Source organism: Lissotriton vulgaris, chromosome 6, assembly GCF_964263255.1.
Source record: "Lissotriton vulgaris chromosome 6, aLisVul1.2, whole genome shotgun sequence".
In the NCBI taxonomy this organism is placed as follows: domain Eukaryota; kingdom Metazoa; phylum Chordata; class Amphibia; order Caudata; family Salamandridae; genus Lissotriton; species Lissotriton vulgaris.
In genome coordinates, this window is record NC_141694.1 from 192,412,019 (window position 1) to 192,434,835 (window position 22,817).

The 22,817-nt window shown below is 43.5% G+C and overlaps 1 protein-coding gene across 3 annotated transcripts in view; it reads left to right on the forward strand.

Moving 5' to 3' along the window:
• The window catches only part of RUNX2 (RUNX family transcription factor 2), a 331,526-nt gene that overhangs the window by 287,052 nt on the left and 21,657 nt on the right, over nucleotides 1-22,817 (forward strand). For all 3 annotated transcript variants that reach the window (XM_086926222.1, XM_086926224.1, XM_086926223.1), the window contains one exon: nucleotides 10,406-10,567. In XM_086926222.1, the coding sequence (XP_086782348.1) occupies nucleotides 10,406-10,567 (162 nt within the window). The remainder of the gene's footprint in view (nucleotides 1-10,405; nucleotides 10,568-22,817) is intronic.

Consider the following 22,817-nt stretch of genomic DNA (forward strand, 5'->3'; position numbering starts at 1 on the left):
TGTTCACAAACACATTTTGTAATCCTAGAGTGTCAGCCACAGAAGACAGTAGGAGGAGTACCAAAATGGCACTTTTGGCCATTACTGCCTCCGGAGACAGCTGAAGATATTTGATTGGTACAACAAGCTCTAAAAAATTGTTTCCAGTTTAAAATAACTGCCAGTACTTTTAGTAGTCTGAAGTAAAGCAGTTAGAACTCAAAATAACAAAAAGTTCTGTAAACCTGAGGAGAGAATGGATAGTCGGAAGACTTGAGAAATGCTTATGCCAAGCTAATCCATAAGCAAAAGGATGTGGTGAGAATCAGTGGTGGGCCGTAATTTTACCAGGGTGGTGCAACACACGCACACATACACACTGTTTCACATCCATTCATTCACAACCACACGAACACCCACCCATTCACAACACGCACTCACAAATACACATACATACGTACACGCGTGCACCATACATAAAAAACACACATAAAACCTACCTTCACTGCAGCTCTCTGAGAAGAAAGCCTCAGAATTTGAATTTAATTTAATTTGAATTTAAAAGCATTTATTAAGTGCACATATACCTAGCGGTTTCTTGGCGCTGATGATGCAGTTGAACCCAGGGAGAGGGGTACAGAAAGGTTAATGCAGAAAGGGTTGCAGGAAAAGATGAGTTTTAAGCGCCTTGCGGAAATCAGAGTACAAGGGTATAGGGTCAGAGGTCCTTGGAGGGTTGGGACTGCTGCCTTCCGCCATTGGCTGACCTTAGGCCAGCAAATAAGGGAAGGAAGCAGTCCCTCACTCTTCTCAGAGTGGGATGGGGTCAATGAGACTATTGATCCCACCCCACTCTGTAACGAGGTGTCACTGATTGACACTCTGGCCTGGGCACTTCCGGGCTTAAAACTGAAGAGCCCAGATCCGAGGCCATCAGTGATGCTCCTCCTTGTCACGAGGGGAGGGCCACGAGGCACTTTTGCCAGGCTGCTTTGGTCACACGCACAGGGCTGTGAAATCCTCAGCCTGGAAAACTTCAACTCAGGCAGCCAGGAGTCTGCACATTTACCCTTACCTGAACAAGAAGAGTGTCTGTCAGGCTGACCTTTGTTCAGCCTGACACTCTACTTTCTGGAAAAAAGGTGGGGGTGTGGTCACTCAGCCCATACAGCAGGCCGCTGCTGGTAAGAATATACCTCACTAATTTGTACCAGATCAGAGGTAAAGGAAAGAACTTGAAACGGGTATGTTGTACAAAGTTATCTATCATGATCTCAGAGCAAAGGATCATCAATAAGACACAACCTGGAATGGCGGACTTTAATTTAATAAATTGACACATTTGTAGGATTTTTAAGAATTGAAAAAATACCTAATAATTGGAGAGGAGGTAGTATCATGATAACTCATAAATGGGACCTGGACAAGATATAGGAAACCACCACATATGTTCCATGTTACATCCACTACGCAAATTATTTTCCGGGGTGATCTTCGATGAACTCTTTAACTCTACGAACAATAGTAGGATCATCTCCCCATTCTAGAGGTGTTTAAGGGAGGGCTGTTCTGAAACCAACAATGTTAACTTTGCTGATAAGTGATTCTGGTGTCTGGGGAGCCCCGTTTCTCCATTGTGCATTTATCAACCTCACTCAAGCATTCCGTAATGTATCGCATGAAAAGCTGTAGCCTAAATTACATGAAATAGCCATGTCTAGTCCATATTTCATCCCAGTTGCATGTGAAGACATGGGCAGCAATTAAAAAACGGGCAGTAGGAGAGATGCCCAAAAAGATATACTGCTCCTCTGAAGCTAAGCAAGGACGTGCCTTGCCCTCATATTTAATTCATAAATATACTAGTGATTTTTTAATCTCATTTGAGTCTCAGCAGAACCAATCCGCCACAATTAAGAACTCATTAGAATCCTGGCTTTGCTTTATTTAGATAACATGTTATTGTTGGATAGTACAGCAGAGTGGTTGGAAAGATTGTTGACAACACTCACTAAATATGCAAGATAGAATCAGTTGTAGATAAATGAATCAATAGCCAGATACTTACATTTGGGTCTTATAGTTACCCAGGCTCTGGATTTACCGACAGCCACTGGGTAGAAACTGTACCTGACAATAGATATTTGGGATAATGATAAGATCCCATGAGAGCAGCAGGCCATGTGGTGGCAAGTTAAGGTCACCTGTAAGAGCTACCTTTGGGTGAATTAGAGCAGGTAAAGGGACTTCCAAAAGACTGAGCTATCAAGAGTATAAGGGGATGGAGATGCTCCAAGGAACAAAGGAAGAGTTCTAGAATATGAAAGAGGTCTCCTCAGCAGAGCCCTTATCCCACTCTCCCTCCTGCCATCTTACTCCAACACATTACTCCCACCCACTCTCTAACACGTTGTCATGGACAGAAGGGCCTAGTATTAGGTCTCTGCCTCCCACACTCCTGTCTGCATACACTTAGGGTCATGAGTCTACAGTGTAGGCCACTGTTCCCACACATTTTCTTCTGCCCATTACATACCTGCTTCTCTCTGTGAGTTATGCTTAACTTGCTGCTGTCGGTGATGCACTTGTTTGTGAGTAACAGAAGCTTGCACCACTGTTACCGCTTTTGTCCTTGTTGAGTGTTTGGGAGAAAGCTTACACTCGCAGACAGAGCAAGGGTGCTATAGCCCTAACGCAAGCAAGAAATCGCCCCCTATATACTGTCTAGCAGTGGTGGCTCACTGAGGGAGTGCTGGGGGCGGTGGACGGAGCAGGTGAGGGGCAGGGTGTAGTGGACTCGGACATACGACGGACAGGAGTAAGCCAATTAATTAAATAAATAAAACTATTTACCTTGGGCTCCCTGCATCGCCAACTCGGCAATGCAGGGAGCGCAAGGTAAATAGTTTTATTTATTTAATTACTTATCTTACTCATGGCATTCATATGTCCGAGTCCAATACCCTCCCCATCCTACTCCTCCACCCCGCCCCACCGCCCGCAGCACTCCCTCGGCGAGACACCACTGGTGTCTAGGTAGAATGACAAGCATCACTGGACCAATAGACCCTCATACTGCAAACATGGCTATATAGACTTTACATTGAATGCTGATATTTAAGAGGTAGGCCCCAACAGCCCCCTAATACTTCTATCATGATATACTGGATAATCGGTGTTCATCATTAATCAGTTCACTTGGGGCAGGGTTGTAACTTTGAAGGCCCCAGTCTCTTAGCACTGAGTGAACCCGCAGTGTTTAATGTCAATGGGAGGTGGCCAGCCGTGTGCACTTGGCAAATCTTGTATGCAGCCAATAGAACAGGGGCCATTTTCATGAATTGAGCTTCCAAATAAGAAGAGGAAAGGGAGGACGGACAGAAGATGGGCTATTTTTAACATGAAACAATTAACATCAACAGCTGAAAGGGGATTCCGAATGTCTTGATGTGTAGTGCCCGCATGACTAGGATACGCTTTCTAGGCCCGCTGTCCAATTTAGTGTTCAGGCTGTGATCCCTTGCAGCCTCCAGTGCTGTCACTTTGGATCTGCTCCTTAGCACACTGAGTCCTTGATGTGGTTTCTTAAATAGCCCCATGAGCTCTTTCCCAATGCACCATAAACAGGGGCGTAGCTTGGCCAATAAGGTGGAGGAGGGGAGCTTCGGATTTCCCAGCAATCACGCTGGGATATCTTCTTAAAACACAATACATGAGAAGTTGCACATAAGGGGGGCTTAAGGGACACTTCAAAGAGAGAGGAGGGCGTACTAAAAACATTTTTTAAGGCCTTCAAAAGAGATGGGGGGGAGAGAGAGAGAGTGAGAGTGTGTGTGTGTGTGTGCGCGCGCGCGCGCATGCGTGTTTTTGTCAGTGTGGGCATGTACAAATCCCAGGTGAGAACCAACAAACACTGAAAGCACGTGTACCCAGCTATTTAGTAAAAATATTTTTTTAGGGGGGTGTAACACCACAAACCCCCTCCCCCCCCCCCCCCCCCCCCCCCCCCCCCTCCTGAAACCACGCCGTTGGCCATAAAAGAAAGACCTTGGAAGTTTTATAGAGGCATAACATCACTCGAAATTTTGACAATTACTTTGTAGATTTTCAAATATTCATATTCCTGAATTTGGAATTCATTGTAAAACCGGAGGAGTATCTTTCAAATGTACAACGCAGGATTAAGAGCCACACATTATTCATCAATTTTAATACAGCGCTTTGTAGCATGTGAAAAGAAGCGCACATCGCTCTATAAAACGTTCATATAATTTAAAGCATACACAGGTTGGACATTTTGCTAACCTACTTCAAAGGCTTTCTGAAAGTAGTTTCATGAATTGAGACAGAGATGGTGCAAGTAAACTGGGGACAAAGTGGTGCACAGCATCACGTAATCCTTTGTGGCTATTTGCAAAATGTAAATGTTTACATATGCACATCTCCGGATTTTAATAATTGCATGAATTAAGCATTGCTTTTGTGTATCTGTGCCTTCTACATTTGCCATACATTAGCATGTGTACCTCACAATCAGTACGAGAATATAGCCCTTATTTTGACTCTGGCGGTTCTCCTGTAGGACCGTCACGCCCGCAAGTGGACCGCCAAGGCCGTACTGCATCCGCCTGCTGGATTCAGAGTTGAATCCAGCACAGACGGCAGTCTCACGGCGGTGGTATCTTGGGCTCATAGGAGAGATTAACATGCAGACCGCCACCATGAGAACGCTGACTTGAATGCATGTCATGCATGCCACACCGTGCAGGAACAGGGCTGCAATGCCCCCCTGCATGCACCTCCACGAGCTGCAGGAGTCCCGCCACCTTTTTTTTTATAGCAGGCTGTCCGCTATAAAAGGGGCAGTGGACAGGCACATCATATTATACTCGGATCCTGGCTCCAGTCCTGTGGTGACCAAACAGCCACACTCAAAATACTGCGGTCGGACACGCAGTGGTGGGACGGCCAGAGGACCACCGTACTCGTTATCAGGCCCTAAATAATGTGCTAGCCGAGGACATTTGCCACATTTATCTTTAGATTTTAAATGTGAACATGAGCATGCCTCTAAACAAGCACACTAATGCTTTGGTGGATGCGTAATATTGACTCATCATCATAAAAATACACTTCTATTGGTTATGCAGCACAGGCAATGAAACGCCCCAGTAACTAACATTGCATTTAATCAGTTAAACTGAACATGAACTCTTCCCATGTGTGAGCAGCAGAGAGATGCACATGCTATGGATATGACCTTAGGTTCCACAAGCAGTAAGTAGCACACTTCCCTCACAATCAGTGGTGAAAGTCACTATGATATACCCCCAGGCCAGCATTACAATCTAAAGCGCGAGTAAAGCTGCAGTTCACAGGCAGGCAGTCAATTCATGATGATTTTTTTCACAAACTCCATGACAGACTTAATCCACATAAAACATACATTTTCCCAATTCTGTCGGCATTTCCTAGGTGTGTAGATAGGTGCAAAAACTGTAACTAAAAACGACATGAAGCGCGAAGAAAGTAGCATTTGTCTCCGTAATGCCTGGAAACTGCACTGCCCAAATTCAAGATTAAATGACACAAGTCCCTGAGGCTGCATGAACACTATATGCAGAATCACTCAGTAGGACAATCAAGGTAAGGCTAATGAAGAAGGGGGCGGACCTAGCCCCCAGATGTGCTCTTTCATCAGCACAAAGGAAGGCACCTTGTATGCGTGCAACACATAACACTCAGTTGGAAATAGTGCATAAAATCACTTTGTCATGCTTTCGTGGTGTTTCCTCGAACTTTTTCTCCATTTAGCTGTATCCTGGGTGAAAAAAGTGAAATGTATGCTCTCAGTTCCTAAACCCATGTTCACAGAGTCAGGCCTTGCTTAATTTTCGGAGAGTACATTCCACTTGTTATGTTATGTTATGTTATGTTAGCAGCACTTTTATAGCGCACAGCTGTCCCAGCAAAGGGGCGTCCCGGCGCTTTGGACAGGCAAAAGACACAACACAGGAGACATCAGGGAGTAAGGTAGCAGAGAAGCGGAATACTAAAGTGCAGAACAAAACAGATGGGTTTTAATATCCTTCCTGAAATCAAACAACTCATCCAATGCACGAATTTGGGATGGAAGTGAGTTCCATAACTTAGCAGCTAAAGCACGGAAGGATCATCCTCCGGCGCGGCAAAGCTTAAACCGCAGGACCACAGCCAGGTTTTGACCCAAAGACCTCAGAGAACGAGAAGGAACATAGGGAATAAGAAGGTTCTCAAGGATCTGGGGGGGAAGACAGTTTAAGGATCTTAAAAGACAGACATAAAGTCTTAAAATCAATCAGTTGCGCTATGGGCAGCCAGTGTATTGTCCGGATAGTTTCTTTCACGGAACAAAACCTCGGTAGACCCACTAGGGCCCTAGCAGCAGCATTTTGAACGCGCTGTAACCGGGCGACTTTCGCCTGGTTGGCCCCTAACAGGAGCCAGCTGGCGTAATCAAGCCGAGATAAAATAGTAGCCTGCATAATCAGCTGCCTGGTAGGGGCGTCAAAAAATTTCAGGATGGGCCTGAGCCCTCACAAAATCCCGAAACAAGTAGCTGCCACTTTTTTTGTGTGGCTGCAAAAGCTAAGGGCAGAGTCTAGCCAGACACCCAGATTTTTAACGTCCGAAACCGGAGTTGGAGTGACACCTAGCTCTGCAGGCCACCACTCTTCACCCCAAAGGCTGCTCTGTTTGCCCACTATCAGGACCTCCGTCTTCTTAGCATTGAGCTGAAGACAGTTAGCTGTCATCCAGCCCGCTACTGCTAAGAGACCGTCCCGGAACCTGGGGGCATCAAGGTCAGACCTCCCATTCAGTGTCACCGCCAGCTGCGTATCGTCAGCATAGGAGACCATATTCATGTCCCAATGCTTGGCGACCGCAGCCAGCGGCTGCACATACAGATTAAACAATGTGGGACTCAGTGCCGACTTGAGATGGCTGACAGTCTGCCAGATGGATCAGTGTCCTGCTGTCCTAAGTTTATGACTGCATAGTTACCCAATCCTTAAAGTGGCGGATTGTCACACCTCTGCAGGGTTGGATTGGTAATGCGGGCACTCAGCAAATGGCCGAAGGGCCAGTAGTGGAGTTCTAGCTGTAGGCTGCTTTTTTTGGGCAGCCTGGAGGCTGTCTGTGCGGTTAGGACGCAGCCAGCGGCCCACTGGGTGCCTGAGTGGCCTTTCTAGAGGCAGATGGGCGGAGATATCACTCCCTTTCTCTCACTGGGCTGGTCCATTAATGATTGCTGATTGAGTGTGGGCAGCGGGCCTGAGCAGAAGTGGTCTCACTTGCATTCATGTGTCGATAAGCAGTGTGAACTAATCTGTGCATTTTAAAAAAATCTAAGTGAAGTTAATAAAGCATGCCCCCCACCCTCTATCTTTTCATGAAACTTCACTGAAGCAGTGTTTTGCGGAAAGGCAATACGCAAATGTGGGCCACTTTCTTTGGTGTGTCCGGGCCGATTTCTGATCTCATCCAACCCTGCCCTCTGGCCAAATCCCAGAAACAGCGGTAGGGAAGACAGTTGGCCTATGACATACACTGACAAACCTTACATTTTGGAAATCTGCACCCATGCTAGCTTGTAAACCTGCGGGTGCAGATTTCCCAATTATTACTTGACTTGGGCCTCTCTTTTCTTATGGCAGTGATGCATAGTGTACATCGAGAAGCACTGGATTCAGCTCTTCTGGACCTACATTAGGCACCCCTGTCCTGAGGCAAATTGTATCATTAATGCTGGTTGGTGAAGCAAATAAGCGCTGTTGAGACAAACAACACATAAACTGGTTGTGGGAGTGGAACACAAAGAGTCCGAGGGGGGGTGAGGGGGGGGGGTGTGGGGGGGTGGAGGGGGCAGGGGGGGGGGAGGAGCAGCTCATGAGGAACTGGGAGAAGGAGCAAGAAAACACAAGCACTCACATTCAGAACTGAAAACAAAGGAAAATAAGTAGTTCCCTGACAGTGAGCAGTGGACACAAGTCATCCACAAGTCTTACAATCAAAAAGATAGCGAAGTAGTTGTGCTTCATGGAAGGGAAAAGAAAAGGAGAGAAAGAAAAGCCTTGAGTAAGAAGCATGCAAGGGGGACTGACAAGAAAGCCAACCGGTGACAACCAATGGACTGAACCAAAGCCCACTGTAAGTATTGGGACTGTCTACAATTGGTGTTTCGAAAACCTACAGCTACAGCGGTATATAGACAAGACGTAACCACCATGTGTTATGCTTTTCTTTAAAGCAGTATGTTTTTTCTGAGCATTTGAGCAGCCTTTGTTGGCATGTGTTTCAACAGGAAGGGCCTACTAAAAATAAACACCTTTTGCCGTGGGCAGCAGCGTTGACCTTATGATACCTCAAAACTCTCATTTTTATGCCGAAGATATTTTTATCCACTGTACTGAAAGCTGAAAGGACCCAAGCAGAGAGACCAAATACAAGGAAAGTCGCAGTCGTTTGACTGTCGAGAGGAGTTTGAGCGTCTTTTTGACCACCATCATCTTGATTGGGCCTAGTAGCTTTGGGCTGTGTAACAGAAGCTTCATTTAGGCCTAGTCACCTCTCGAAAGAGATGCATTGTTCTCCTAATTTAGGCTTGAGTTTGAGCATGCATAGGTCTGAGCTGTGATTCTTGCCTCTGATTGCCATGCACTAATTGAAGGCACACAATCTTCTACCTGTGAACACTAAATTGGACTAATAGTAGGAGGCAGGAGTGACTACAAACAGCAGACATAATGGCTCACAGTCATGCTGATTTGAATCACAGCCAAGCCATACCATTTAAATTGTGAAACTGCTGAACACGAGTCCATTAAGTGTAATGATCAAGTTCCCTTCAGCTTTTCACAAAGGTGGGTTTTGTTAAACACTTACGCTGTGCACGGAACGGCATTACTACAAAGTGCTAGAAACCCTTATTAACAAAAAATGTTGTCATTTTTTATCGAGCTTGTCCCTACAGGGAGATTTCTGCTTCCCAGACACCTTTTGAAACAAACCATGTTGGAGCAGACAGTATAAAAGAAGAAATTAGAGACATTTCAACTATAGGGCTTTATGGAAAAGTGACCAGTTTAAGAAGGCGCGTTTTCCGAAGCCCAGAGATTGCTGCACTTTCCTTTCAATGACGCCTGCTTCAAACCTTCACATTAAAAAATAGTTTAATGAAGAATTTGAGAAAACACATTTGTGAATATCTGCACAAAACACTCCAGTAAAATATGAAAGCAGTTGCTTCACTCCTGCATAATGGCAACCTATTGAATTCAATTGGGATTTTAGTTTACAGACTTTTAATGAAAACAAACAACTTTTCACATTTAAACCCATTCTGAGTTTCCATTGGAAATAAGTTTTAGGCCTGGTGGGGCAGTCCCTCTGTCTGCAGACCTACAGCCATCAATTCTTTTTTAAATATGCATAGATTGAACTTTGCCTCAGTTAAGAGTAAGTATTTCTTTCTCATCTCATGCTACTGTCTGTTTAATGTATCATTCCACCTCCTATTGAGTGCTTACATTAAACTTCATGAGGGATTTTGCATCATAAATGTACACACCGAATTACCACTCATTATTTTTTTTATCTTAGATACGCACTCTGTGTAGAAAGCAAACAGTTCTTTTTGCCTGTGCGTGCTTCATACATACATATATATGTTTACCCACACAAACAAATGTGTATCGACACACAATCCACCTGCTTAAATCAAAATAGACATTTACGCAGATCTTTTGGGGTCGCGAACCCAATTAAAAAAAACGATATTTAAAATGTTCTAATGATAAAAAATTTAAATAAAAGGGGCCAATGTCCGCGTAGCTATTTGGTAACTTTGGTGGAGAGCTTTGACGAACCCTCGATCTGTGGCCAACCCCTACTGCGAAACAGCTAAAATTCATACACTACAGGTTAGCCCCACAGGAGGTTTGGGCACTTGTGTGCTTTGCAAGCAAGGCCTGTCCAGAAGCTAGGTCTGGGGGCCAACTGCCTCAGCACAAAGGCCATGTGCAGCTGGAGTCAATTAAGCCATTCTAGACAATAACTCCTTATAGTTTACCTTATGATTTAGATCTCACTTCTTACAGGTTTTCACCCCGACTTGCTTAGTGAATGCTTTAAGTGGCACTTTTTGAAGTTCTTACAAATGAGGCAGTGGTAGCATGTTCCACACATCCAAATTAGCAGTTCCATCGCTTTCTATTTTCTATTCTTTTTATCTACTGTTTGATTAAATAACTGAGTGTACTGTAGGAAACTAGTGCATGATGTGGCGCAAGACCATTACATTAGTGCTTTTAAATGTAAACATAAACCGAAAGATTGACTGACTACTGCTTTGTGTTCTAAACTGTATCCTGTTCTCTGTTTTTAGATCCCAGACAGGCCCAGTCCTCCCCTCCGTGGTCCTACGACCAGTCCTACCCAGCCTACTTGAGCCAGATGACCTCGCCTTCCATTCATTCCACAACCCCCCTTTCCTCCTCTCGAGGCACAGGACTTCCTGCCATCACGGATGTGCCAAGGCGCCTCTCAGGTAATACTCCTTTCATATACAGCTTATAATACCATTGTTGATCATTTTCTTAAATGTGTATAAAGCACAAACGGTTTACATTAAGATTCCTTTCATGTCTTGGTGATGAGGGATGGTGAGTACATGTCATAAAGTCATGAATTTTTGATGTTCCCAATCGACCAATTTTGTCATATTTTGCCAGAAAATAAAAAGGCTATTCATATGGAATCTGCCTAACAATTTCTCAGCAAATCTTATTTCTGCTGGGATAATAATATGTACATATTTTAACATTTATAAAATCTTCTTTTGAAAGTGCATATAACCATAGAGTCCATAGACTCAACATGCTAAAAAGGCATTGAGTCTATAAGATATTAGGATGCAATGAAGCGGATTAACATGGGCAACTCTATGAACAATGTACTGAGGCCCCTGTTCTGTTGATCCTATGTGGAGATCATTTGAAGCCATTCATTGATAATATGCAAATATAATTCCACCTAAGAGGAATGCTGGAAACAGAAGACTGAGAAACATAGTGATTAGAAAAAAATTGTGAGATTTGAATAACATCGTCTCTGTATTCAAACGGTGTCCACTATACTGTGAAGTACAAAAGGGACTAATCACAATGTGATATATGTACCCATCAGTGACGCACTCTAGACTGCCCTTGTTGTCATCATTTGGGCGATTTCACAAGGTAGTATGTCCATGTTGTACATACCACTATTAAACACAGTGGTAACCGGAAGCAGTACTCAAATAAAAATATGTGAGTGAAGGTGTTAAAGATAAAAATGGAGAGTGGATGCACCAAATAATTTTAATGAGAAGGCAACCACTTCCAAGATTAAAAATCTGTTAGGTGCAAAGTAACAGTAGTTTATAAGAAATATCTACTGCGTGTTATTGAAGGTCGACATGTTTCTGCAGTGAATAGATCCTAACGGGATCTCCTGCTTCTTCAGGACCAGAAATCTACTTTGCGACTGCTTCTAAAGTGAGTGAGTGCAAAAAAAAATAAACGAAAATGGATATCACCTGAGTACGTCCTCTCACTGGAGGTTGAGGGACCAGCGCCACTCCTCACCTGGCTACAGCTCAGGAATTGGGGGCACCGCTCTTTCCGTCGGTACTCCGATAAGGCATCTGCGCTGTTCGGGGAGGACCTACTCAGGTGATATCCATTGTCGGTTTTTTTTTTTTGCACTCACTCACTTTAGAAGCCTCCCATAGTTATACAACCGAAGGAACAAATAGTTGAGGCATAGCTTTAAAAAAAACAAAAAAAACTGACAAGCTGGCCAAAGTTTGAATTTGTCTTCACAAATGTGAGAGTTACATTTGCATCTTCATTATACCAGTGTAAATTCGTCAGATTCAGCAAAATGAGTGCTTTAGCCAGGAATGTTAAAATTAGAGGAACCCATAGTAGATATGTTTTCAGCAATATAACTGAAGAATGGTATAGCAACACCAAGGATTGACAAATCCATCAAATCTTGTCTCTTTCTCAACATTGATCCAGCTCTCGAGGCCGAGCATTTAGGCACTGTACCTTGTCTGGACGTTTATGTCCTCGGCATCGACCTGGAATTACATTGTTTTTAAAGATGTTCTCTCTTTATGGATCTACCTCTCCTGGAGTCCTCAAAGAAATGTGGAAGAGCCTTGGTAAAGGACAGGCCCTCTCTGGGCTCATGCAACGTCCCACCTTTGGGCTGTGCCTCCTGTTGTCTGCGTCACTCTTCTGTTCCATGAAGGTGGATCTCTCCCTGTCTCTTAGGGTATATCTGGAAAAGGACCAGCAGTGCTGACATCAGTCAGAGATGTAGCTATCCACAAGGCAAATGATGCATATATCATGAGGATCTGATTTGGCCTTCTTTCAGCCAATGGCAGGGCATTTGTCAAATAACGATGACATTTTATTTGACGAGAAAAAACATCTTCCTGTCAGAAAATGATAGAAAAACAATGGAAATCCGTAGAATAACTAATCATTTCGGAGAGAACGTTTTGAAGAAAGAAGCCAAAAAATTCAGAGCTCAGTGCTCCAAGATCCTGTCACCAGGAGCCAGAAAAAAGAACTGTGGTAACTGCCACCTAGTTGGCATGATGGAATACTGGTGGGTTGTGAGCCGTTAAAGGCATATACTCTGTTTTCATAGCTGCAGAGTTGCAGCCTAGAAGTTTACATTGTCCTCTTCCTTCATCAACATTTATTTAAAAAAAAGGTTTGTGACTGATATTTGTAAGGACAAATAATGCAATTCAAGCTAATATTTCTTGTTTTTTTAAATGATATATTAACCATTTTTTAAATGCAACCTAAAGCAGTTGGCCAATATAGCCTCATTTATTGGCTGCTAAACATTTAATAGCTTAAGCGCTTATCCAGGCGTTACAGAAGAAAAGCAAACATCTAAACTTCAGAAGATCTGTTGTAAAGAAGTGATCCGGGATCCCCACATGTGAGCGGGACTAATCAGTGTTTATTATTTAAATGGGGATTTCCCTGTAAGAGAACTAGGATTAAAGGTAAGAAACAATTGGCAGTCATACATAAACTGTGAAAAACACCACTACTATTTTCACACCATGGGTCATGAATGCACCCGCAGCTCGCCCCCTTAACTCCTGGGCGGTCTACAGAACCGCTCAGTGAGCCGCGATAACCCCCTTAGCGTTCCACGTTGTACAGTAGGACGCTCCATACACTCACCTACAACCTGGGGAGTATTACAAGGGGCCGCGGAAGGCCATTCTTAGCTTTCTGGTCAGGTGGGTTGGAGAAATTCTTCTCCTTGGGGGCCATATTCTTGTCCTATGTAGTTTTCTTTCTCCCATAATACGACAGGAAGGGTTTTGTTACACCTTTCTATCATGGAGGCACTGCCATGCTTTTCTGTTACTATTTCCCTATCCAAAATGGCAGCTTACTACTTCTTCTTCATCACTTCCTGTCTTTGGGTATATAATGGTCAGAACTGTCTTTCTTTTTGCGTTGGAATATTCTTTGCTCCTGCTGGTTTTTTCTTCACTCCTACAGCTGATTCTTCATTCCTGTTGGTGTTTCCTCGTCCGCTGGTGGATCTGGAGCCTGTAGTTTTGTTCTGATCCTTCTTCCCATTCCGGACATCTTACATTGTCTGCAACATCTAAGTCCTGCTACAACCCTTAGGATCTTCATTTGCTCAAGTTCTCTTCCGCCTCCTGGGAGTCTCCAGTTGCAATCAGAGGTTTTTTCCCTTCAGGGGGACTCCTTCCAGAGGCCATTGTCTGCTTAGGCATTCCACTGTAACAGCACCGTGGCTACCAGGAAGGGTTGACCCTACCACGGGCAGACAAGAACCATCAGAACCCGTAACAGTGAACCTTCCGTTCGCTCCAAGACTATGAAAAGATGTCTGTCCACTGAGGATCCCAACACACTATAGTTATCAATGGCTGAAGAAGAGGTACCTCTGCCTAAGTCGGTCAGAAACTGAAACTCTAAAAATGGGGCGCTATCCAGGTGACAACTTTCCTTTCGTTCCGCCGAGGAATCACGTACCAGGCCAAACCAACAAAAGTTTAAAAAAACTTTGGAGTGAGATTTACTTGTAGTCTCTATTTTGGTCACCACAGCGGTAATCAAACATCAGGTGACAATGCAAGACAGACCGGTGCTCTCAGATGTGGCCAGATTTCTTCAGTTGTTTATAAGTTAATACTGATGTCAAATGGTAGTGATAGGCAATATGTGATGTAACATGGGGAGACTGGAATTGTTGTATTTAGCTGAAGAGCAGAAACAAAATGTTGCAGAATATATAAGCCAAGCCGTCTGTCAAAGAAATGGAACAGTTCCCTGAAATTCTATTGTGGAACGAAAACTTAATTTAAGCAGCACACGGGCAGAAGCAATTTTCGAGCACTTTCCACCTCTTACCAAGGAGCTGTTCTATAGTTGTGCTCAAAATGTTTCATCTGGGTCTCCTTTAGATCCCCTCCCTCGTAAGATGTGGAAGGAATATGGGCAAGAATTATTCCCTTGGATGCACAAAATCTGCTGTCAATCATTAGATGATGGGGTGGTACCAGAGGTCTGGAAGCAGGCAGTGGTAACATCCCTGCTCAAGAAACCCTCCTTAGATTCCACTAACCCAGCAAACTTTAGGCCTATATCACTTCTGTCATACCCTATTAAAGTACTGGAAAAAGTGGTCAGCAAGTCATTATCAGGTTACCTTGAAGAGAATGATCTACTGGACGGGGACCAGTGTGGCTTCCGCCCAGGTCATGGGACGGAAACAGCCTTAGCCACCATATTGGACAATCTGCGAATGCGTGCCGACAATAGTAATTCATTGGTTCTAGTGTTACTAGACATGTTGGCCGCATTCGACACAGTGAGCTATGAGGTGCCGCTGGGCAGGTTGAAGTGAATCGGGGTGAAAGGCCGAGCCCTGAAGTGGCTGCAATCATACTTGTCGGAGAGACATCAGGTGGTAACTATGACCCGTTTACCTCCGCCAAGTCCTTGGTACGACATGGGGTGCCACAGGGCTCGGCAATAAGCCCCATTCTCGTCAACATATATCTATGCCCGCTGATCCCCATCATAAAGTCATTTGGGGTTGACCTGGTAAACTATGCTGACGACACCCAACTGGTGTTTTCTTTGGAGGGAAAGCAGGCAGTGACCATGGAGATCTTTCGGGAATGTATGTGCCGAATCGCAAGCTGGCTTAAAGAAAACTCTTAGCAGTTTAATAGAGGGAAGACAGAGGTGGTGTACTGCTCCAGTGGTAAAAGGTTACAGCATCTGCCGCTAGAGTTTAAACTCACTCCAGGAGACGATCCCCTAGTTCCAGTTAAGACTGTGCGCAATCTGGGTATCATGATTGACGACTTGGTAGTCAGGAGTATAATTCTATGTAGACTGGACTGCTGCAATTCCCTGTATTTGGGAGCTCCCCAATACATTCTGCAGGGATTGCAGAGGGTCCAGTCCATAGCGGAAAAGCTGGTATTAAACAGGCAATGCAGATCCTCCACTAGTCGGGCCTTGAGAGATCTGCACTGGCTCCCCGTTAGGGAGAGGATCTGTTTTAAATCACTGTGCATGGTGTTTAGAGCAGTACACGGAACGGGCCCGATCCCTATGCAGGAGAGATTTACATGGTATAATCCAGCAAGACATCTCCGTTCGTCTAGTGCCTTTCTGGTAACTATTTTTTTTTCTTTTTTTTTTGTCCTCATATATGCCACCAGAATATATATGCTCTAGATGGGTCTCGCTGTTGCCTCTTATACTGTTGTTTTTTCGAGTCCACCATGGAAAACAGTATCATAGCAGACAGGGGTTCCCAGAGGTAGGCTGCTTTCCTTATCCTACTCCTCCAGACCTATTTTGGGCACCCTAGGCCTGGTGGAGGACAGGACCGACACAACCTCTGGCATAATCACAGGACTGCTCACCTATTTATCCAGACCATCAGTTTAGACCAGACATTCTCCAAGCTCTCGCTGCGGCCAGCCTGATCCATTTTACACACTTCCATTAGATACTTCAAACATACTGCAAATCTAGGGGGAGCTGCTGACTTCCACTCCATGGAGATTTGTCTCCTTGCAATACCTATTGTGTAAAAAATGAGTTGAGTATCCAGATTCTTGATATTGTATTCTTTCAGTAAACCAAAGAAGACTAATCTGCGAGAACATGTAATAGTTTTTGAAAGTACATCTCCCAAAAAATCCATTATCGCTTTCCAGAAGTTTTGAATGGCTGGACATTCTAGAAAAATGTGGATATCATCAGCGGCGTTATGATTACAACGGGGGCAATAATAGTTGTTTCGTGTTATCTTATGCAGTTTGGCCGGAGTCCAATAGACTCTATGAGCCGTAAACAGGTGGTTGCGCCTTAAATTAGCGGGTTTAATTAGCCTCTGAGAAAGGGAAAAAGAGTCTAACCATGCCTTACAGACTTCTTCAGGGGGCTCGGCTATACAGTTTCCCCATAACTTTATTATCTCCAGGTACAGTTCACTCTCCTCTTCTTTGACCATTGAATTGTACCAAAAAGATAACTCTTTTACCCATTTCCCCCTTCTACCAATTGCATCAAGAATATCTGTATCTTCCTCCCTTTGCATGCTTTGACTGGACCACCAAGCGGACAGCTGGTAGTATTTAAACCTAGTCAACTGTCCCTCTGTAAGCTGTGCCAACGTGTTCCAACTCATTAGGCCCGAATCTGCCCAGAGGTCTCCCCATTTTTTGAAGCCAGCTGTTTTCAGGGGTTGTGATAGTTGATCCTGGAGGCATTGAGGTGTACCAGGAGAGTCCCATATTGGGGAGTGCGTGTGATAATAGGAAATATTAAATGTCTTCCTCACGAACCCCCAATTTTTTAATGCAGTCTGTAGAATTTTAAAGCGAATTTTTTAAAAAAATTTCTGGTCTCCAAACTTGAAAATAAAGTAATCATGGTCATAGGATAAATCATTTAACAAAGCTTGAAACAGGCGGCCCTGTGATGATGCATCCAGCTTGTTTGCAAGAAGCCTAAAATTTTTAAAATGAAATGCATGACAGTATGACAAAATATCAGGGAGGGCAAGCCCTCCTATTTTTAAACCCCTCCTCAATTTCTTCCATGCAATTCTTGTTGACTTGCAAGCCCATATAAAGGATCCAATTTTGCCCTGTAGAGTGTTAATGTCTTTCAGTGAAAATGATAAGGGGATACAGTTAAATAAAAAGGTCAATTTAGGGAGAATTGTCATTTTAATAAGGTTGACCCGACCGTAGATGTTTAAAGGCAAGTTCCCCCATCTTATTAAAGTTTTATTAATATCTTTAACCACCTTTTGCCAACTGAGTGAAGTGGTATCATTTAAAGATTGAGTTAAGTGAATTCCCAGGTACCTCATGTTCTGTTTTGCACCAACTATGTGTGTGTTGTTATTCCACCCCATGATCTCTGTTTTATCTTTATTAATCTGGTACCCGGACAGTTTCCCGAATTCCTCCGATAGAAAAAATAACCTTGGAATTGCTGCCGAGTGATCAGAGGTATATAAAAAAAGATCGTCAGCGTACAGCGCCACCTTCAAAAGCAGATTTCCAAGCTGGAATGGTTGAATGATATTGTCCTCTCTAATCCCACAAACAAAAGGCTCCATATAAACATCAAACAAAAGGGGAGACAGAGGACAACCCTGCCTAGTGCCTCGAGATATGTCAAACCACTCAGATAAAATTCCATTAACTAAAACCTTAGCCTTTGGGCAGTGGTATAAGGATCTGACCGCCTCTGTGAAAATTTTGGGGAACCCGAAAGCCGCCATTGTGGCCCATAGATAGTTCCAATTGACCTGATCGAAGGCCTTAGCCGCATCTATGGCCACCAGCGCCAATGGGAGATTTTTAGCATTAGAATAATCTACAGCCCCTATAGCTTGAAACGTTAGTTCATTTAACTGTCTCCCAGGGATAAAGCCTCTCTGGTCAGGGTGGATTATGGATTTTATAACCTTTGATAATCTGGTGGCCAAGATACCTGAGTAAATCTTCATATCCGAGTTCAGTAATGAAATAGGTCTGTAGGACTCTATTCTTTTCGGGTCTTTATTAGGCTTGGGTATAAGCGTAATAATAGCTTCTCCCCACGAAGAAGGTATAGAATAGCCTTGGATCAATAAAAGATTGAAAAGTTCTCTTAATGGAGTTATTAATTGATCTTTATTGTCCAAATAAATCTCCACTGTCAACCCATCAGAGCCTGCAGCTTTCCCCCTTTTCATTTTCTTCAGCTGGCTTAAAATTTCCCCATCTGTTATCTCAGATTCCAAGTATGCTTTTTCTGATTCGGACATTTGTGGCAGATGCTTTATACTCAACCAGGATTCTAAATCCGCCCCCGTGGGATCTTTATCTTCCGTGTAGAGACTCCTCATAAAGGACCTGGCTTCTTCTCTTATTTCTGCGTCTGTTTCTATCAGATTACCTGACTGTCTAAGTATCAACGCTTTGATGTTGTTTCTCGTTCTCTCTTCTCTAGCTTTCCAGGCAAGGAGTGCTCCACACTTCTCTCCGTACTCAAAATTTTTTAATCTGCTGTACTCCCATTTTTCTTTAAGAATTCTTTCATCCGAAATATTTAACTGGAGCTGCAAGTCGACAAGTTCCTTCTCTAACGCATGTATTTCTCTGGAGTTTGTTAGTATTGCATTTTGTAGTTCGAGATCCTTTCTAGTTATTGTTGCTAAGTCTTCCTTTCTTTTTATTTTTATACTTTTTCTCTTATGGTACATTAAAGAACTTAAAACACCCCTCAAGTAAGCCTTGTAAGTTTCCCATACTATCTGGGGAGAGGAGGATCCTGAATTTATTAAAAAGAATTCTGATGTTTTGTCTTTAACAACTACTTTTATCTGGTTATCCAATAGAGAAGATCTTTCCAGTGTCCACCTTGGTTTTGGTGAAGTTATATTCAGTTTAATTTCCAATTCTAGTACAGCATGGTCCGATAATCCTGAGGGCGTAAAAGAGAGATAGCTAATATCTTTTAGAAGGTGTTGGTCAACCAAAAAATGATCTATTCTGGAGTAATTCTTATATTTTTTACTATAAAAAGTAAAACCTGGTTGAGATTTGTACTTTTTTCTCCAGACGTCCACTAAAGTGAAGTCTTTCATTAAAACATCCAGGATGGCAAGTGATTCTAAGGGAGCATGGTATTTGGCCTTAGAAGTTCTATCTAATTTTTGGTCGAAGACCAGATTAAAATCCCCACCAAGAATTAGAGGACCAGTTGTCGTAAATAAAGCTAGTTCTAATTTAGAAAGCGGAACTGGATTGTCCTCGTTAGGACCATAGTACACTGCGAATGTATATGAGGTAGTTTGAATGTATACTTGAGCAACTAACCACCTCCCCGATTGATCCGTCTCAAAGCTCCTCAAACTTATCCCGCTGTTTGATCGAATTATAATAGAAACTCCCCTGGTAACACCTAATTGCCTGGAACTGATTATATCCTGAACCCACCTACACTTTTTGAAAAGAGAATCACATACTGTTGCCTCCAAATGTGTTTCTTGTAGCATTATAATTTGGGCATCCGAATTTCTTAAGAATTCACAAATTCTATTCTGTTTTATTCTTTCCCCTATACCATTGATATTCCATGACAGGACCTTAAGCTTATATGGATTGGTCATAGTTCTAATGTACTCACGCACCCATCTATTTTTTTATGCATCAAACAATTATTTATATATGAGGATTGTTTTATTTCCCCCCCCCCCGACTCCCCCCGCCCATTGAACACCTCCCCCCTGAGGAACCCCCCCAGCATACCTGGCGATGACTTCGCCTTTCGGAGCACCCATGTGGTGCCCTTGACCGGTTTACTGTATTCAAGCGAGACAAGTTAAATTACAAATAAATCTACATGTCCCCCATTTTTATCATACAGCCTACTTATACAGTCATTTACTTTTTCAAGTTCCCCCCTCACCATTTCCCCAGTTACTATATTCAAATGAGACCAATTAAATTGCGAATAAATCTTCGTGTCCCCTATTTATCATACAGCCAACTCAAACAATCCATTATTTTTCTTTTTCGAATTCTCCCCCCATCATTCCCCTTTTTATATTATATCATTTTTTTTTTTTTTTTTCTTTTCCCCTTCCCCTCCTTTTCCCCCCTTTTCTTTTTTTCTTCTTCCCTCTTCTTTTCCCTTTTATTCCTTTCATCTTTTTATTATTTCTTCGATGAATTGCTCAGCTTATTTATCCGGACCTATTCCTGTTCCTGTTCCTCCCGCTCACTTCTTATTCGGTCTAAAAGATTGTCAACCTCTACTGGCTGTGTAAAACTATAAGTCTTGTTTTTCCACATAATCCTGAGCATAGCTGGAAATCTCATCTGGACATGTGCTCCCAATGACCTTAAGTCCGGCATTCTAGTGCCCAGCTCCCATTGTCTTTGCGCGGTTTTTGCACCAATGTCCGACCTGATTAGATAGGGACTGGACTTATACCGTAGATCTTTTTTCGTAAGGGATCGCCCTAGGATAAGCTCTTTTACACTGTATGTCTGAAAGTTTATAAGTATTTTCCTAGGAGTTTTCCTGTCCGTGCGCCTCTTGTAGGGGTCCCTGTGTACCCTCTGGATTTCTTCCTCCAAATTTATATCTGGACGATCATTTAGAACACCGTCTCTCAAGAGTTTACAGACAAATCCCTTTAAATCCTCCAATTCTTCCCCTTCAGGTATTTTCAAGATCCTTAAGTTATTCCTCCTAGCATGAGTCTCCATCCGTTCAATGTCCATAACCAATGATCTATTCTGGGCTTTGAGATGTTCTATGTCTTTTTTATTTTCATGTACAGTTTTGTCCAGGGCAGCCGTCTCTATTTCAAGTCTCCCTGTACGAAGAGTGACCTCCTCTAGCTTAGATTCTAGCATATCGAATCTGTCCTGTATTGTTTTTTGATTGGCTTCCGATATCTCAAATTTCGACATCATGTCGCCTCTCAGGGATCGAAAAAGGTCCCCTAGACGGTCACTTTCCTGCTCGCTTGAATCTAATTGGTTATCTTTACTTGCATGTAATTTCCTAGTCACCTCTTCTGCCTCCTTAGAACTGCTCTGTGTAAGTTTAACTGTTGCAACCTGACTCTTGGGTCTGGTGTCTTGGTTTCCTCGAATTTTATCTATTGTAGGGGCTTTATTTGAGTTAGCCAAGTTTTCTGTTACACTTTCAGCCTCGTCTGCATTTTCCATATTGTCTAGGTTTTCTAGGACCCTGTATCTGTTTGTTAAAGGGGTTGAGCCTATATTGCCCTCCGACTGCACTACGGAACGCTTAGCCTGATCCAGGACCTTAAAGAAAGATTTTAGGGATGGAGTACTTTTTACCACTTGGCCCTCATGAGATACACCTTTGAACTTTTTGACTGAAATAGTCTTTTTCTTTTTGCTTTTGCAGGGGGTTAATGGCATAGGTCTCTCTCTCTCTTCAAATTGTAGAGCCTCTTTCTCTTTTAATCCTACCCTGGATCTAAGCTGATACCTATTTCTTCTTACTGGAAGAATGTGCCCCTGTTTTACCGAAATTGAGCTTATCTCAACGTTGGCTCGCTCTATCGTCTTAAATGATACTGCCTCTGTTGGTTCTAGCTCGCCTAACTCAGGAGCTTTCAACAGAACCGGCTCTTGCGCTAAACTTTCAGTAACTTCAGTGACTTCAGTGGTCCTATAATACTCTAGAGGACCAGGCTGCGTTTGATCCATGCAACCCCCCCTTCCAGTAGTAAGTCCACAAGTCTCTTCCGCTCTACTCTCCCTCTCCCCGCACTTTGCTGTAAGGGAGTAAAGTTTTTTTTTCTCGAAGTCTGTTTTAATAAGATGTTGTTCAGGTGATTGTATTACTAGGCTTCCAAGTTTAATTTTGAACAGCGCAGAGCGAAACTTGCCCCATAGACATCGTCGGCGTTCTTCCAGCATAAGTGTAGATATAAGTGTGCACTGAGTGTAAGTGTGCACTAGTCCATGATCTAATCTGACTGGCTTTAACCAAGCTTAGCCAGCTGCAACCTCAAAAAAAGAAGGTAGTCTGTAAATTTTCTGTTTTCTATCTTCTATTACACCCTTTCTCTTTTCTCTTTTCTTCTGCTTCTTCCAAACAATATCATGGAGGAAGTGCACAAGAGCTGCTGCTGTCAGCTTCTGTTAAAGCTTCTGTTAAAGCCCCCCCCCTGTGTATCTCCTTACCGCTGATTACTGCTCTCCACTTTTGCTGCAATGTTGATTTAAAGGCTTTTAAGCGTTTTAAGCGTTTTCTACGCGCTTTTAAGAAATGGTCTGCAAGCCTACAGACCCAGCAACCGTCTCCGTCCTCGTCCTGTAGAGACGTCTCCTCTCGCGGCAAACCACAGCAAGCCACGCTGATCCGACCTGATTCTGAAGAGCCCGGCGGGTCCTAACACCGCCTGCTGCAGTACCTCCTGAGACGGCTGGTTCCTCGAGGAAAAAAGAAGCAAAGGAGCCGGCTTAGATTTGCCGTCGGCGAATACGGGGAGAAAAAACGCATCAATCACTCACCACAACGCGGGGAGACTAGCGACCTCTCGCTACCAAGCTGCACTCATCTTTTCGGCCATCCAGACACCACGGAGCTGCCGCGACCGGCTCTCAGCCCGCCGCCATGTTCCTCGTGGGCGTCCTTTCTGGTAACTATGACCAAATTTAAGAA